The 15,954-nt window shown below is 34.4% G+C and overlaps 1 protein-coding gene across 8 annotated transcripts in view; it reads right to left on the reverse strand.

The window, feature by feature from the left end:
• Positions 1 to 15,954, reverse strand: part of IPO11 (importin 11) — a 213,332-nt gene that overhangs the window by 145,005 nt on the left and 52,373 nt on the right. For 7 of the 8 annotated variants that reach the window (XR_009054785.1, XM_057742689.1, XM_057742699.1 and 4 more), the window contains exons 6-9: positions 10,577 to 10,709; positions 5,849 to 5,907; positions 1,846 to 1,894; positions 129 to 199 (exon numbers count right to left, since the gene is read on the reverse strand). Coding sequence is in view for 7 of the 8 variants with exons in the window: in XM_057742689.1 (XP_057598672.1) it covers positions 129 to 199; positions 1,846 to 1,894; positions 5,849 to 5,907; positions 10,577 to 10,709 (312 nt within the window). In the remaining variant the exon portion in view is untranslated. The remainder of the gene's footprint in view (positions 1 to 128; positions 200 to 1,845; positions 1,895 to 5,848; positions 5,908 to 10,576; positions 10,710 to 15,954) is intronic. The other variant, XM_057742725.1, reaches the window with a different exon arrangement.

Raw genomic sequence — 15,954 nt, forward strand, 5'->3', positions numbered from 1 at the left:
AAAAATAAGAAAATAAGTTACTTTAACACTAAAGTGAAAATGTATGCTTATAAAAACATTTTCCTTACTAAATTTGAGTATGTATATTTCATTTAAGAAAACATACTTAAGGTCAAAAAATAACTTACCACTTTAGTAAAAAGAATGATGGTCTTTTCCAGTCTATCTCTACATACATTATCTGTACCTATACTTCTACCTGTTAAAAATACATTTCAAATATTAGTAAAAAATTATAAGATTCTATAAATTCACAACCAAGACAATGACAAAACTTTTTACAAAAATACTGTCAGATTTATTTTTGCACATTTTACATTATGAATTCATTAGTGTGTATTTTCAACTCTAAGCAAATAAATCATAAAAATTAAGTTTTTAAAAAGCAATACCATCTTCCATCCTCAAGTTGATAGAAGATGCCTTAGAGGACTGGGGCGGGGAGGGTTGGGGGGACCTGAGGGGGGGGGGTCAAGGAAGGGAGGGAATACAGGGATATGTGTATAAAAACAGATGATTGAACCTGGTGTACCCCCCAAAAATAATAAATAAATAAAAATAAATAAATAAATAAAAAATAAAAAGCAATACCAAGACTTGCACTTGACACAGTAATCCCTGGTGCCGTATTTCACAAAATTAATCCTAATATACAAACAGAGCCCATTTCACACTAAAAGGGTAGCAATTTTATCCATAAAATCACGAATTACAGTTTCAAAATCTAAACTAGTCATAGCTGAAATACTTATCAAGCAACATAAGTAAAAACAAAGAATTCAAAGATTAACACACTCATTATTTTTCCTATATCTTCTAACAATTTTCTTCTGATAATTCCCCTGGTATAATTAGTTTTTCTGTATATTTAGAATAATGTCCATCAGCTCATTAACTATCTTGCTCCATAATCATACTAACCATATTCTGTCTCATCAGTTATGTCACTCTCCTCTTCTATTCTTCCTTCTGCTTCCCCCATGGGGACAACCAGAGAAAAGTGACCATTTTTAGGGGATAAAGCCTATGTTATATGAGCTGTCTTACTCATCTTTACATGCACAGTATCCAGAACAGTACCTGGCAACACACTCAATAATGATCTACTAAACCGAAAATGACTGACATAAAATAATCAGCAACTCCCTAAAAGTGAGTACAGTAAGTTATCTTCTAGGGGTTGTAAGTCTCCAAATACACTTATACTTAAAAAACACACACATATACAGGTTATACATACATGTGTGTGCAAGTATGCACGCATACGTGTACATCCTGTGTGTGTTATGTGTGTGTGCATCCTGAGCAAGGGTGCTTATAATCATAGGGAAGAGAAATGGATAACAAACAGACCACCAGTATAATACAATACAAATGCAAATGCATTTGTGGGATAGTGGATCAGAAAGGGTCCTATAGGTAAGTCAGTGAAAGTTAATAAATAAGGGATTTACAAAATGAAAGTACCATTTAAGGACATTTATATCAAACAGATACATAAAATGTACTAAAAGGAATAGAGTCAATAAAAAGTCTGAACAGCATTTGGCATAGGGTCTACATTTGCTAAACATACTACTGCTGTGGATGTCTGCATGGAACGGAATCACAGCAGCAGAAATACAGAGGAAGGAATGGCTACAAAATAGATTTTTTTTTAAAGGTTTCCTCAATACTCAGGACAAGACTGGTATATGAAGACAAAGCTGAGTTTCCAATTTAATTTCAGATAATTAATTACTAAGATACAAGACTGTAGCCCCTCCAGATTTGCAAGTGCCGAGTGGAAGCTATTAACGAATAAGGACTCCACAGTTAAAAAACCACTATCACAGAAGTACTTACTGCATTCTAGAAATTGTTTTAGACGTTCAAATATTCCATGTAAAAAACCCTAGAAAAGAACAAATTTTTTGAAGAGTCTCAATTTATTCTGTTATAAGAATTTACCTTACACTTTTTCAGGGAAACTAAAACATACTTATCACAACATATTAAAAAATTTTTAATTAGATAAAGTAAAAGTCATTCCATTATTATAATAATGTCTTCAGTCTTCCACAAGAATATAACTATAGTATTTCATCTCCTCAATAACCTAAATCACTTTGCAATAAATGAAAAATTATTTGTTAAGCATTCTATTTCACTAAATATTCTCTATTCTCCTTACTGTTTTATTTTTTTCCATAGCCCTTATAACCCCCTGACATACTGTTTGGCTATCATCTGTTTCCTCCCACTAAAAGGTAAGATCCTTAAGAGCCAAGAACTCTGCCTTGTTTTTTGCTCTATCTCAAAATCCAGGAATGGTATTTAGCAATGATAAGTACTCGTAATATGAATAAATGATACCAATTATTTACAGCAGACGTTCTCAATCTCACGTATTAAACACATTAGCCTTCAGATACCAGAGAAGGCAAGAATCACCATTTACCATATGGGTCCAATACATCTTTACCTTTTAATATATATTTTAAAACATGTTATGAAAACTTCACAGAAATAAATGTAAAGGGACAGTGAAAAATAATTTTATTAAAATTTTAAAGAATTTAAACATCACAGACTTCTTTGTATCAATAAATTTTGGTGTATAAACATCATAAAAGATGTCACATGTCCTTTAAGCAAGTAAGATGGTCCAGGTTTTTGTCACAAAATACTATACAAAAAAGGCCTCCCTAACGAATGACTAACTAGAATAGAATGCTACATGTCTTCTCTGAAATACAGAAATATATTGTTCACTCATCAATTCCTGAGTGTGAGATAATTCAACTAGGATAACATCACCTGAAGACACAGAGACTGAGATTTCACTTAAGATAATTTCACTATCATCATTAGGGTCTAGAGTGCTGCTACCGGTCTCTTTGAGAGCATCCATCTTCGAATTCATGTAAAAAATATAAAACATTTTCCTCTGTCAATGTTCTTCTCTCGGCCATTTCGAGCAGAAAATGAAAAATTCTGAATTCTCAACTGTGTTAAATGAAAGCTAATAGTAAAGAGAGAGTGTTTGTGGTCTTCTTTTATACCTTCCTGAAAGACGATGCAATACAGTAGACAACACAGTAAGAAAAACTGCAGGACAAAAACTAATTTCACTATTGCCTCATCCTCTGGCAATCTCACCATTCTTTCATTTTCATACTATTTCAATCTTTTTAACCACAATTGAGAATAAATGATAAGTAACGATAATTAACTATAAAATAACTCCTAGGATGATGAAACAGCAAAATGTTTCAATATAGGAAAAATAAAATCACCGAGATCCCATATGCATGTTAAATTTAAAAAGGGGTTTAATGGTCCTATATAGTAGCTACAAGATAGAAGGACTTTTATTCTATTTTCTTTTAAATAAAATTAGTGTATCAGTTAGGGCTCTCTAAAGAGAGTAGAAAATTATAAAGGCCACAAATTTTAGTAAGCTCATCAAGAAGATTAGGAATTTATAAAACTGGACAACAGACTAATCTGTGGTCTGAATAAACTAAGTAACTTGACTATTGTTATATAATAAGAACCCCTTAAAACAGTCATTAAATGGTAATTTACAAAGCATTTTAATTAGTTGCTGAACTTATTACAAAAATCATTCTCTCCCTTAATTTTCACAACATCTAATGGGGTATGTACTGTTACTTCATCTCCATATTACAAAAAAGGAAACTGTATCAAGGAAGATAAGTAAATAGTCTGAAGCCATGTTATCAGGAAAAGGCCAAGATTCAAATCCAAATTTACCTGCCACCAGAAATCCAAATCTCACCACTATCATATAATGCTTCTTAAGCATCTTTTAAATTCCACATTATTTTTAAGATCTTTATGTTATTTGATTAAAATTCTATTCTCTTTACATCTAGTCAATATACATTAAATGCCACAATACAGCGTTCATAACAGAGTAAAGGCTGACGTACAGTTTCTGAGACAGAAGAAAGATTCTCAAGGAAAAATCAAAGGCTCACAAAATATGGATAGTATCCACTGAAAACTATTATTCTAGTTTATAAAAATGTGACTCAAATCAATTTTTTTCCACTGGAAAAAACTGACAAACATATTCAGTATTTTAGTTAATTTTAGATACTCAGAATAATATTACATGTAAAGATAATCACTGAGCCTTCTGACATGTTTCTACCATATCATACAGTCATTCATTTAACAGATAACTACTGACCAATTTTATACTGCAGAGATTTTTCAAAGCTCTGGAGTGAACAGTGAATGAAACAAAGTCTCTGCATTCATGGAACTTACATTCTAGCCAGGGCATTGAGGGGGAGTTGTCAAACTGGTTTCTGGAAAATGTGTTTGACAGCATGACAAAAAATATAAATATTTAAATGTATCAGTATTCAAAACTGGTTTTGATATATCTATGGGCAACTTGGTAATATATATCAATATCATAAATGTGCATATACTTTAACCCAACATTTCCATTTCTAAGAATTTATCCTAGAAGATCACTAAAAAAGTACACAATGACATATGCACCCAAATGTTCATTCCAATATCATTTATCAACAATTAAAAACTGGAAACAAGCTACATGTCTTCAACAGATAACCTGGCAAGTAAATTATAGAAAACCTATGATTAATTTTATCATTTAAAAAAAAATTTGTACACCAACAGTAATCACATGGATTTACTATACAATCATTAAAAACATGACATATAATAATATCACTGACATGAGAAAAATAACCACAATACACTGAGTTTAAGAATAAGCAAGTAAGGAAACAGCTTGTAGATCTCATTTACATAAAATTGAGGAAGAGAGAAAGTATATCTGAAAGAATATATTTAAGATGTCTTAAAGGATAATTAACAAGTGTTAGCAATATCTCTGATAGTAAGTTTTTAAATGATTTCTTAATTCCTATTTCCTTTTCTGAGTCTTTTAACTTAAAAAAAATAAGCATGTAATGCTTTTAGAGAAAAAAAATTTCTTTGCATTATAATGACATATATTAGCAGTTTTGAATTCTTTTAACAACAGAATCATTTCAATCATAATCTTACAGAAATACAAAATATACTAAAGATTTTTTTAAAAGTGTGACTCTGGTCAAACCTAGTAGAACAGACCCAAAGACCCAATTACATATACTTTTTCCACAATTTCTGTGCAACCCCCAAGGCAATCCACAGAAGAGTAACATTTCAGCTGACCTAAATTCACTGTGAAAACTAATATAGATCTGAGCAAGTATGATACAATTCCATTTAGTTTAGGAATAAAATATATGCAGCTATATATTTCTGCATATAGAAAAAGCAGATGATGTGATACCAAAAATGAATATACTTCACAACTTGTTGGGCTTATCAATGGAGTTTTCCCCTCTTATATAACTTTTAACTGATTGCAGAGAGCATACATAAATGTTATGATTCAAGGGGGAAAAATCCTCATTTTTAGTATATAAAAACAGACAAAGGAAAATACCAAGGATATAAATCAATCTACAATGATCCTGGTAATGTTATCATAGCATTCAAATTCACAAGAGTTCACTTGAATTCAAATTCAAAGTAACATTCACGATGTACCATGGCATCTTGAGAACCATCCTAGTGCTACTTCCTCTCCTTCACATAATATTACTGCTTTAATATATTTTCTGTATGTCTGAAAACAGACCACAAGCCTAAAAGTGTCGTATAATATATGCAGAATAGTAAAAAACTAGGTGGTCACTTAATTAAAAACTTTTAAATCAATGCCAAATAAAAAGAATAAACTTTATAACATTCAGGAAAATACCAAGCACTTTTCCAAAGATACAAAAAATAAACGAATTCTTTCACTTACCATCACCTCCATATTCTTATGAGGTTCCACAAATCCATTAACAGTTAACTTACGCAGCACTGAAAAGTAAAATCAAGCTTTACTTACATCTTATTCTTTCATATTTTTTCCTATTAAAATCATAATCATAATAGACTCAGAATCACAAAGACTCATCAAGCTTGGAGGTTAATCTAGCTTAATCCTTTCATTTAATAGATAAAGAAAGATAACTCCTGGTCATTGGTTGGTTACTAAGTGGGAAAAATGGAACTAAAGCCAAGTTATTACGACTCAAAGCAGTGTTCTTCTCACTAATAACTACTCATGTTTCTAAAACCACACTGCAAATTTTAGTTCAATTTACATAACTGTTAGTACTTCTCACTTGCAACTGAAGTTGCGAAGGTTACCTCTACTCCATAAACTTTAAACTATGACTCAACAGTGACCAAAAAGCTTCTTTCAGTTTTGGGCTACATTAATGAAAGTATAGTATCTCCAAAAAGTGATATAAAGATTAAACTCTATTTCCAAATCTGGAATAAACTACAGCGCTCAATTACAAGCATCACATTTTATGAGTAAACTGATGTACACTGGGAGACAAGGAGGATAACAGATTTGAAGTCAGATCTAGACTTAAATCCTAGCTCCAATGTCTAAAATGGTATTATTTTGGGCAACTTTTCTGATCTCACATTTCTTATCTATAAAATGTGGTTATAAGTCCTATTTCATAGGGTTATTAAAGGATTCAACAATACAATATACGTAAAACAGCACAATTCAGTAAAACAAGCATGATAGCAGCAGAAGACTACCACCTTATATTATCAAATTTAAAGTCATTTCACCTTAAGAAAACAACTTTAGAGACAGTATTGCTTTCTATATAACTAAAGACTTAGTGTTCATGAGGTGAAATCTAAAGGCAGTGTAACCCACACATCTTCAGTCAATTAATCTTCAACAAAGGAGGCAAGAATATACCATGGAGAAAAGACCGTCTCTTCTCCAAGCAGTACTGGGAAAGCTGGACAGCCACATGTAAATCAGTGATGTCAGAACACTCTCTCAAATCATATACAGCAATAAACTCAAAATGGCTTAAAGGCTTAAATATAAGACATGCTACCATAAAACTCCTAGAAGAGAACACAGGTAAAACATTTTCTGACATAAATTGTACCGATGTTTTCTTAGGTCAGTCTCCCAAGGCAACAGAAATAAAAGCAAAAATAAACAAATGGGACCTAATCAAATTTAAAAGCCTTTGCACAGCAAAGGAAACCACATACAAAATGAAAACATAACCTACGGACTGGGAGAAAATGTTTGCAAACGATGCAACCGACCATATTTCCAAAATATACTAACAGCTCATATAACTCAATAACAAAAAAAACAAACAACCCAATCAAAAAATAAGCAGAAGACCTAAATAGATAGTTATCCAAAGAAGACATACAGATAGCCAACAGGCACATGAAAAGACGCTCCACATCACTAATTATTAGAGAAATGCAAATCAAAACTACAATGAGGTACCACCTCACACTGCTCAGAATGGCCACCATTAAGTCTACAAATAATAAATGCTGGAGAGGGTGTGGACAAGAGAGAACCCTCCTACACTGTTGGTGGGAATGTAAATTGGTACAGCCTTATGGAGGTTCCTTAAAAAACCAGAGTTGCCATATGATCCAGCAATCTCATTCCTGCATATACCTGGAGAAAACTATAATTTGAAGATAGGACTTTCCTGGTGGCACAGTGGTTAAGAATCGCCTGCCAATGCAGGGGATACAGGTTCGAGCATTGGTCCAGGAAGATCCTATATGCCACTGAGCAACTAAGCCCATACAGCACAAGTACTCAGCTTGCACCCTAGAGCCCACGAGCCACAACTATTGAGCCCACCTGCCACAACTACCAAAGCCCACACGCCTAGAGCCTGTGTTCCTCAACAAGAGAAGCCACCGCAATGAGAAGCCCATGCACCACAACGAAGAGTAGCCCCCACTCACTGCAACTAGAGAAAGCCTGCACGCAGCAACAAAGACCCAATGCAGCCAATAAATAAAATTTAACAAATTTAAAAAATAAATTTAAAAAATAATAAATAAAATAAAAATTTTTAAAAAAGAAAAGATACATCCACCCCAATGTTCATAACAGCACTATTTACAATAGCCAAGACATGGAAACAGCCTAAATGTCCACAGATAGAAAAATGGATAAAGAAGATGTGGTATATATACACAATGGAATACTACTCAGCCATAAAAAAGGATGAAATAGTTTGCCGCAACATGGATGGACCTAGAAATTATCATAGTAAGTGAAATAAGTCAGAAGAAAGAAAAATACCTCACTTATATGTGGAATCTGAAATATGACACAAATGAACTTATTTATGAAACAGAAACAGACTCAGGGATACAGAAAACAAACTTATAGTTACCAAAGGGAAAAGAGGGTGGGGGGGATAAATTAGGAGTTTGGAATTAGCAGATACAAACTACTATATATAAAATAGATAAACAACAAGCTCCTACTGTATAGCACAGGGACTATATTCAATATCTTATAATAAACCATAATGGAAAAGAATATGAAAAAGAATACATATATGTAACTGAATTGCTTTGCTGTACACCAGAAACTAACACAACATTGTAAATCAACTACACTTAAATAAAAAATAAATAAATATAGGCAGTGTATTAAAATTAGGCTTAGAATGCAAATGTCTAAAGACCTTCAGTTTCATACCATTAATTATATGCAACTCAAGTTACGGCACAAGAATAGGAGAAAATAGGGTTCCAGATGAGTCCCTTATGCTGGACAAGATCTTTCCCACCACAGGACCTTCGTCTACAGTATCTGGGACAGTGCGCCCTTTCTCCCTTTATCATTTAGTTAACTTCCATTTATCCTTTATGATTTTGGTTCAAACATCACTTTCTCAGGAAAAGTCTTTTCTCACCATATTATCAATCATCATAACATTGTAAGGTGCCTGTCACAGATGTCAATTCACATGTATTTGTACCATCATTTTATTATGTCTGTCTCCCCAGGACCAAGCATCTACCTATAAATGTATTGAATGAAAAATGAACATATGCATGTATAAAAGATACTAAATGCACACAGGTATAAATGCGAAGACTACATGTGACAAAAGCTCTAGTCCTAAATATTTAAGCCATAAAAGGATAGAAATTTATAGCTGGACAGAATAAGTATTTTAGTTGCTCCACGGCATGTGGGATCTTCCTGGAGCAGGGACTGAACCTGTGTCCCCTGCATTGGCAGGCAGATTCTTAACGACTGTGCTACCTAGGAAGTCTCAGAATAAGTATTTTAAAGAAAAATGCTATGAGATTTTTCCAGGTCAGGATGCCTTAGAAACGCAAATGTGTATCTAAGACCTTGAGATGCCGAGGTGTTAAAAAGCTTAAAGCAGGCTAATATAGAGTAGAATGGCATCACCTGTGTTAGGAGTTAGGCTCTGAAGTCAGTGAGACAAGAAAACCCTACAATCAAAAGGATTCGTGAAAATTCCTTAAATATTAAATACAGTATTTACACACCACTTTATGTATCTAATCTTGTGTCAGTTTCTCTAAGTCTTTCTGAGTAAACATTTCTAAGGCCTTTTAATGTCTTCCTCAAGGATGCTGGCAAAACCATTTTCATTCACTTGTAAAACCACCTGTACAATGGATTGGATTTTACATGTCAACAGTCCTTTAAAATAATTTGTCCACAAGGTTCACCAAAATGTGTCGACAGTCTGGGGTTTCTGCATCCACTGTCTGGTTAATGTAAGTGATGCACTGGAGTAGTGCCACTGTAAGGTACTAGGGTGAGTAAAATAAAAGGGTTTACAAATAAAACAGAGAATGCAAAATGAGCAGAAGAGAGAAATAATGGTGCTTGAGCTCAAATTAAGAAACACAAGAGGGACTTCCTAGGTGGCGTAGTGGTAAAGAATCCGCCTGCCAAGGCAGGAGACATGGGTTCGAGCCCTGCTCTGGGAAGATTCCACATGCCACGGAGCAACTAAGCCCGTGCGCCATAAAAAAAAAGAGAAAAAAGAAACACAAGATAAAAGAGCATCAGCAACCAGAACAGAAGAAAGACAAAGAGAATAAAATGATGGTGAATGTTTTAGAAAGGAAAAGAACCTCAGAATACATGCATGAAGATAAGCTCAGCTCAGGGGAGGTGAAAGAGATTTATGCTAAGGGAATGCCTATAAGCACAGCATAGGAAAACACAGGCCAAGACAGCACCCCAATAAGCACCTTCTAAAACCCAAGTGAGCCTAAGGTACAAACAAGTAAGATGAGTTCTCAGGGAAAAGAGAGCTGGGAGATAGAGCTCAACAAAGCCTTAGTAAAGCTGGTATGACAATAATATGGCTGCAGTCCAGAGTGAGAAATGAAGCAAAAAAGAAGTACAAATATTTGAAAGAGCCATGAAACTCCAGTAATGTCAATATAACTTAAAACTATCCATTTGAACCATGTGTGCTCTCATCAATTAGGGTAGAGGAAGAGCTATTCTTACAAAAGAAAAACAAACTCTAAGAGCCCCTGTCTCTGAGGAAAATATTAACTCCTTATTCTTCTACCAGTACAACTGGAAACAAAAAGTCTACACAGAGAAACTAGTTGGTCACTGTTCTGAGCTTTGTTGTTTCAAAAACAAACACGTCAAATTTAATAGTACCTTTCAATGACAGTAGAGTTCGTTCTAGTGAACTTAGAACTGCAGCTTCATTGCCAGAAGAAACTTGTTGAAGGAATGTGTCTGTGTGGTGATTCCACAGAGAGCAGGCAAAACTATAAATTCCAGAAGCTAACTGCAAAGATATCAACAAATTTGTTCACAATATTATTACAGATCTCAGTAATCAATTAGACCTACATAGTAATACATTTCGGTTTTAAAAGTGAGCACACATTTTCAGTGAGATTTAAAATAGTCGAGAATCACTCATCACATTTCAAACTTTTTTTAGTCACAATGCACAGCAGCAAGTATAGTTTACACTGGCTGCTGCTAAAAACACACACACACACACGCCCACTCCCCACCAAATATTATTAATTTCTTGAAAAATTACTTAGCCTAATGCCTGCATTGCAGTTTGATATTTCCTATTTTTACTTTTTTTTTCTTCCACTAATAGTTTTAACACTCAGCTTTAAAAACAGGACTCTCACTGAATTTATCAGATAAATCAATATACTAAGAACACAAAGGAGTTAAATTTCTGTGTTCTGCCAATCCTAGCTAAGTGGTTCTGGGTATTTAAACCCAAGAACATACGAACCACATGACTTGTCAGGGTGCTTGCCAAATATGTACCAGGTATAGAGAAATAGTTTCACCATACCCCTTGGAAACTTTGCACATATCTACACAGGCAAAGGCTTAAACCTCAGCTAATCTGAGTACTGGCAGAACATCTTGTGCTTCTCCTGGAACACAAGAGGATGAAAGGCTTGTAAGTAACTCCGAGAAGACCATCTCCTGCTCACCCCCCATCTCCTCTGTTAGACAGTTTCTCATGGCCTCCTAGGTTCTGATATGGTATAAGGTATCCTATCCCACCCCTAACTCCCTCCTCCCAAATAGAGCAGCAGAATATAAAACCACTTAGTTACAGTCTAGAATTGGCTTCCAGCAATGGGGCATCCCACAGCTTGGACTGGAGTCATCCAGCCCCTACTGCTTTGGTCCTTGTTTTTAGTGCGTATACATGTAGCATTCATGACAGAAATCAAGACAGAAACAGTCGCATGAAAAAACTTTAATTAATATTCTCCTTTGTTTCACATTCCAGTTCTGGAGCTAAGCACCTAGTTTAGGCATTAGGCATCTATCACAGCCCCTATTCATAATTCTTTTTAGCTAGCCTACAAAAGGGCTCTGCACTAACAGGGATGGTTGGAATGAAGCAGCAATAGCACTACTTTCAGCCTATGGGTAAAAGGAGGGAGACAGACAAAGAAGGAAGAAACCACAATAATTTCGGAAGGAATACTGCTAACTATCCTGTAAACACAAGCCCTCCACAAGCTTCCATCTGCTCCAAAAGCACAAACAGGAGGGATAAAAATATTTATTCTACATTTTCTTCTCAAAAATGTAGAGGGGGTAGGGAATATTCAGTTAGACAATATAAAAATAAGTTATTTAATGAAACATTTCAGGTACTGGTTCATGAAAATCCCAAATACTTGCTTCTAAACCAGAAGAAACAGCGCCACCCACTGACTGCTTAGCAACTTTAACTGAGAAGCACACAGACTTGACTACCTAATATCAAAAGCAAAACATTACAGGAAGTTTTATTTCTTTTAGCATTTTAAAAATTCTTAAACTGTTTTAGCCTCAGGACCACTGTCCTCACAATCTTCCCCTAAGAAGAGTGAGCACCAAAAAATGTTTAAAACAAAGTCTTGTGATTCATCACTAATAGTGCAGCAATAAATATTATCCACAAACTGGAGCTGTCAAAACCTGCTTAACCTAGCTCTATTCAACAAGATACACAATCAACAAATGTTTCAACATGTCAACGGCACACACACAAACACACAAAATACTATTCTAACTTAAAAGACTCTTAAGAGGGAATTAATTTCCTGGTGGTCCAGTGGTTAGGACTCTGCACTTTCACTGCCAAGGGAAGGGGTTCAATCCCTGGTCAGGGAACTAAGATCCCACAAGCCACGTGGCATGGCCAAAAAAAAACCAAAAGACACTTAAGAAACATGACCAAATGCTACGTACCTGCCATATTCATTTTTCTGGCTCAAATACACCACTTGTAAACATATATTTAAGAACAATGTAAAAATTGGCTAGAAGTATTAAATCATATTAAATCATTATTTTGATGTGTGTTAAGTATGATAAAAGTTAAATGATTATATATGCTAAAGTAACCAGATTAGACCCAAGATGGAATTGCTCATGCTAAGCCCCAAGGCAGCAAACCAAAACTGAGAACTAAGGTTCTGTGCTGGGCTCTCCCAGAAAAGGCAGGTCTAGGTCAACCAGTCAGTGCCTGTCGGCTTAACACAAGTTACCTGACCCAGATATAAGACCTCCCTTTGCTCCATATAAGAAAAGTAACCCTGATTTAACCATTCAGCTAATTCTCAGTCTAGCTTCCTTGTTCCTACTCATCTTTGTATAAAAAATCTTTCCGCTTGTACAGCTCTTTGGAGCTCCTATCTGCTAAACGGGATGCTGCCTGATTCATGAATAGTTGAATAAAAGTCTACTAAATCAGTAAATTGTGGAAAATTTTCTTTTAACTTATGAAAAATCTTTTTACAAATGAATACTGAAGTTTTTAGTAATAAAATATCATGAAATCTTTAAATTACTTTAAAATATCTTAGAAAAAGCAATAAAGGAAAAACAGCGAAATGTTAACTGCTAAATCTAGGTGATGGGTCTATGGCAGTTAATAATTTTTCTTTATTTTCTATATGTTTAAAAAATTCAGAAGTAACACTTAAAACATTCGCACATTCTTAAAAAAGGTAGTTGAATAATAAACAGCTTTTTCCTTAATACACATTTGTTTCCACTTAACCATGACATACATATATATCCAATTACCCAAATATATCAGGCCAGAAGCTCTGGTGGAGATAAGGTCTCAAAAACAATTTCCAAATTGCCAATGTCTCTCAATTGATATTTATTAACTTTCAATGAAGGACATTCCTAAAGACCTGTAACATCTGTTACCTATATATTTTTAAAGTAAAATTTAATTTTTATTTTGTTCTCAAACTTGCCATTGGTACCCCTCAGACCCAGGAAGATCACTGTGGGCCATTGTTGCAGATCCCTCAAGTCCTCTAATCCTAGCAACAGCCATAAGGCTGTCCTTAGCTACTGATGCTGAGACAATGCTCTCAGGTATAGAGTGCGAACTCAATATGAGGCAGGAGGCAGTGAAACCACCCTCCTCTCCATCTGGGATCGTACTTTTGTTCACAGCTGCATTTTAGGCATCCAATACAGTGACTGGCAGAGTAGGAACTCAAATATTTGTCAGACAGATACAGAGATGGGCAAAATACAAAGCACAAAACAGCAATGCTTCAAGAGTCTCTTTTCCTAGGACCTTGACAAGAGTCCTTGCAAACCATCCAGAAAGGATAAGCACCACGCGATACTCAAAATCTCCTCTTCTGTGTAGTGCACAGCTCCGTCACCCCCCACCTTTTTTTTTTTTTTTTTTGATCAAGCTCGTCACCTTGACTCTCCTCCATTAAAAGGTTTCTCTTTCCCTTCGCGCATGCCCGTGCATGTGCACATGCACACACTCTTAAAACCCCACACAGGCTCGCAGCAGAAATGACCCTTTATATGTTATAGGAGTCATTCTTTAAGCAATGTGTTTAAAAGCCAATCTGAAATTTGGTAGAGCAAGAGACAAGATCTAGAATAAGCATTTAATCAGCACTTAGTATTTAGAATCACCCAAACAAAACTGAAAACAAAATGAATTTAACCTACTTGATAATTTGCTTATAAACACATTTATCTTTTAAATAAAATTCATTATTTTGTAAATTTCCTGAAGGTTCGAGCTATAACATATAAGTGGCACCTTTGCATTCTCAACTTTAACATTCATAACTTCCACTACTTGGGAATTTTCCCTAAAGACCACATCATGAAACTATAAATCCATAAGAAGTATGAGCTATCTTATACTAACCAAGCCATCTCAAAGTAGCTATGTGGTTCTGTTTTGTTAGTTTATTCGGAAAATGGTAACTCATCAGGAAGATTCTTCAGTAGTACTGTAACCGACTTCACCTTGCCACAGTTTTCTCTTATCCTCATCATGCAGATAATACATACGCTGTTAGCGGGAACATTATTCATCATAAACCCTTCAGTTTTTAAAATTTTGCTAAATTTTAGCTTTCACTACAATAACAATGTAATACAGTATTTAGTTTTCTTCTGTGGCAGATTTTAATAAGTTACTAAATGACCTCTGAGGGTTTCTGTCTTACAATATTCCCCATGAATGTCAAGAGACAACTATTTATTTGTCTCTTTCATCTCCTTCAGTACCATACAACTCTCTCACACACGGCAGGCAATCAATATCTGCTGACCTACTGTCAGGGAGAAGTAAGAATTTAAGATTAATTCCTAAAATCCAACCTTAAAAAAATTCATAATAAAAACTGGTTATGGAAAATGTGCTTTTTAGAGATTCATATTTTATTATTAGATGAAATGACATATTGAGATTTGCTCCAGCAAAGAGGAAAAGTAAATGTGGCAACACCTTAACAACTATTAAATATGAGTGAAGAACATACGGGGGCTGTTATACTGTTCTCTCAACTCGAGTATATTTGAAATTTTCTTAATTAAGAAAACTGCTTAACTGGTTACATGCCAAAACTGCACAGCAAAGTATCCAATAAAGTCAACAGGTCAAGAAACTTAACTATATGCCAAGAAAATACAAAAAAAGACAAAATATAACTAAATGTACAAAGGTCTTGGCTTCTAGAAAAAAAAGTGATTAAAAATGCAAAATCAATATTTAAATAATGCCATAACTAAGATTTCCATCTCAAGGCTTTAATGATGTTTGTATAGCTTAACATGAAATAAAAAAGATTATAAATTCACAGACTCACATAACTTTAGAACTGAAAGAAAATCTTAAAGAATCATAAAGTTTAAATGTCTTACTCAAAATTTCAAAGCTGCTCAGTACAAGGAAACATTATTCACTGGAAACCAGGTCTTCTCATAATTAACCCATATTTCTAAACACAAGTGAAATATACTTGCTTTCCAAAAATCTTTTCTTCTTTTTTTAGGTTTGGATTACTTCATTTGCCACAGCATAAACTTTTGTGGGTTATGCATCATGTCTACAAGATATTATTTGGTTTATACACTTACAATTACATCAGAATTACTATCTGTTCCTTAAATTCCCTTGCTTTCGTAGACTTTAGATTTTTACTGTACTTAGTGTCAACTTTTTTAATATTCAGGATTGTATGAAAAGCACATGCTTTTCTAGAAAATGAATC

This window comes from Hippopotamus amphibius, chromosome 1 (genome assembly GCF_030028045.1).
Source record: "Hippopotamus amphibius kiboko isolate mHipAmp2 chromosome 1, mHipAmp2.hap2, whole genome shotgun sequence".
Classification (NCBI taxonomy): Eukaryota; Metazoa; Chordata; class Mammalia; order Artiodactyla; family Hippopotamidae; genus Hippopotamus; species Hippopotamus amphibius.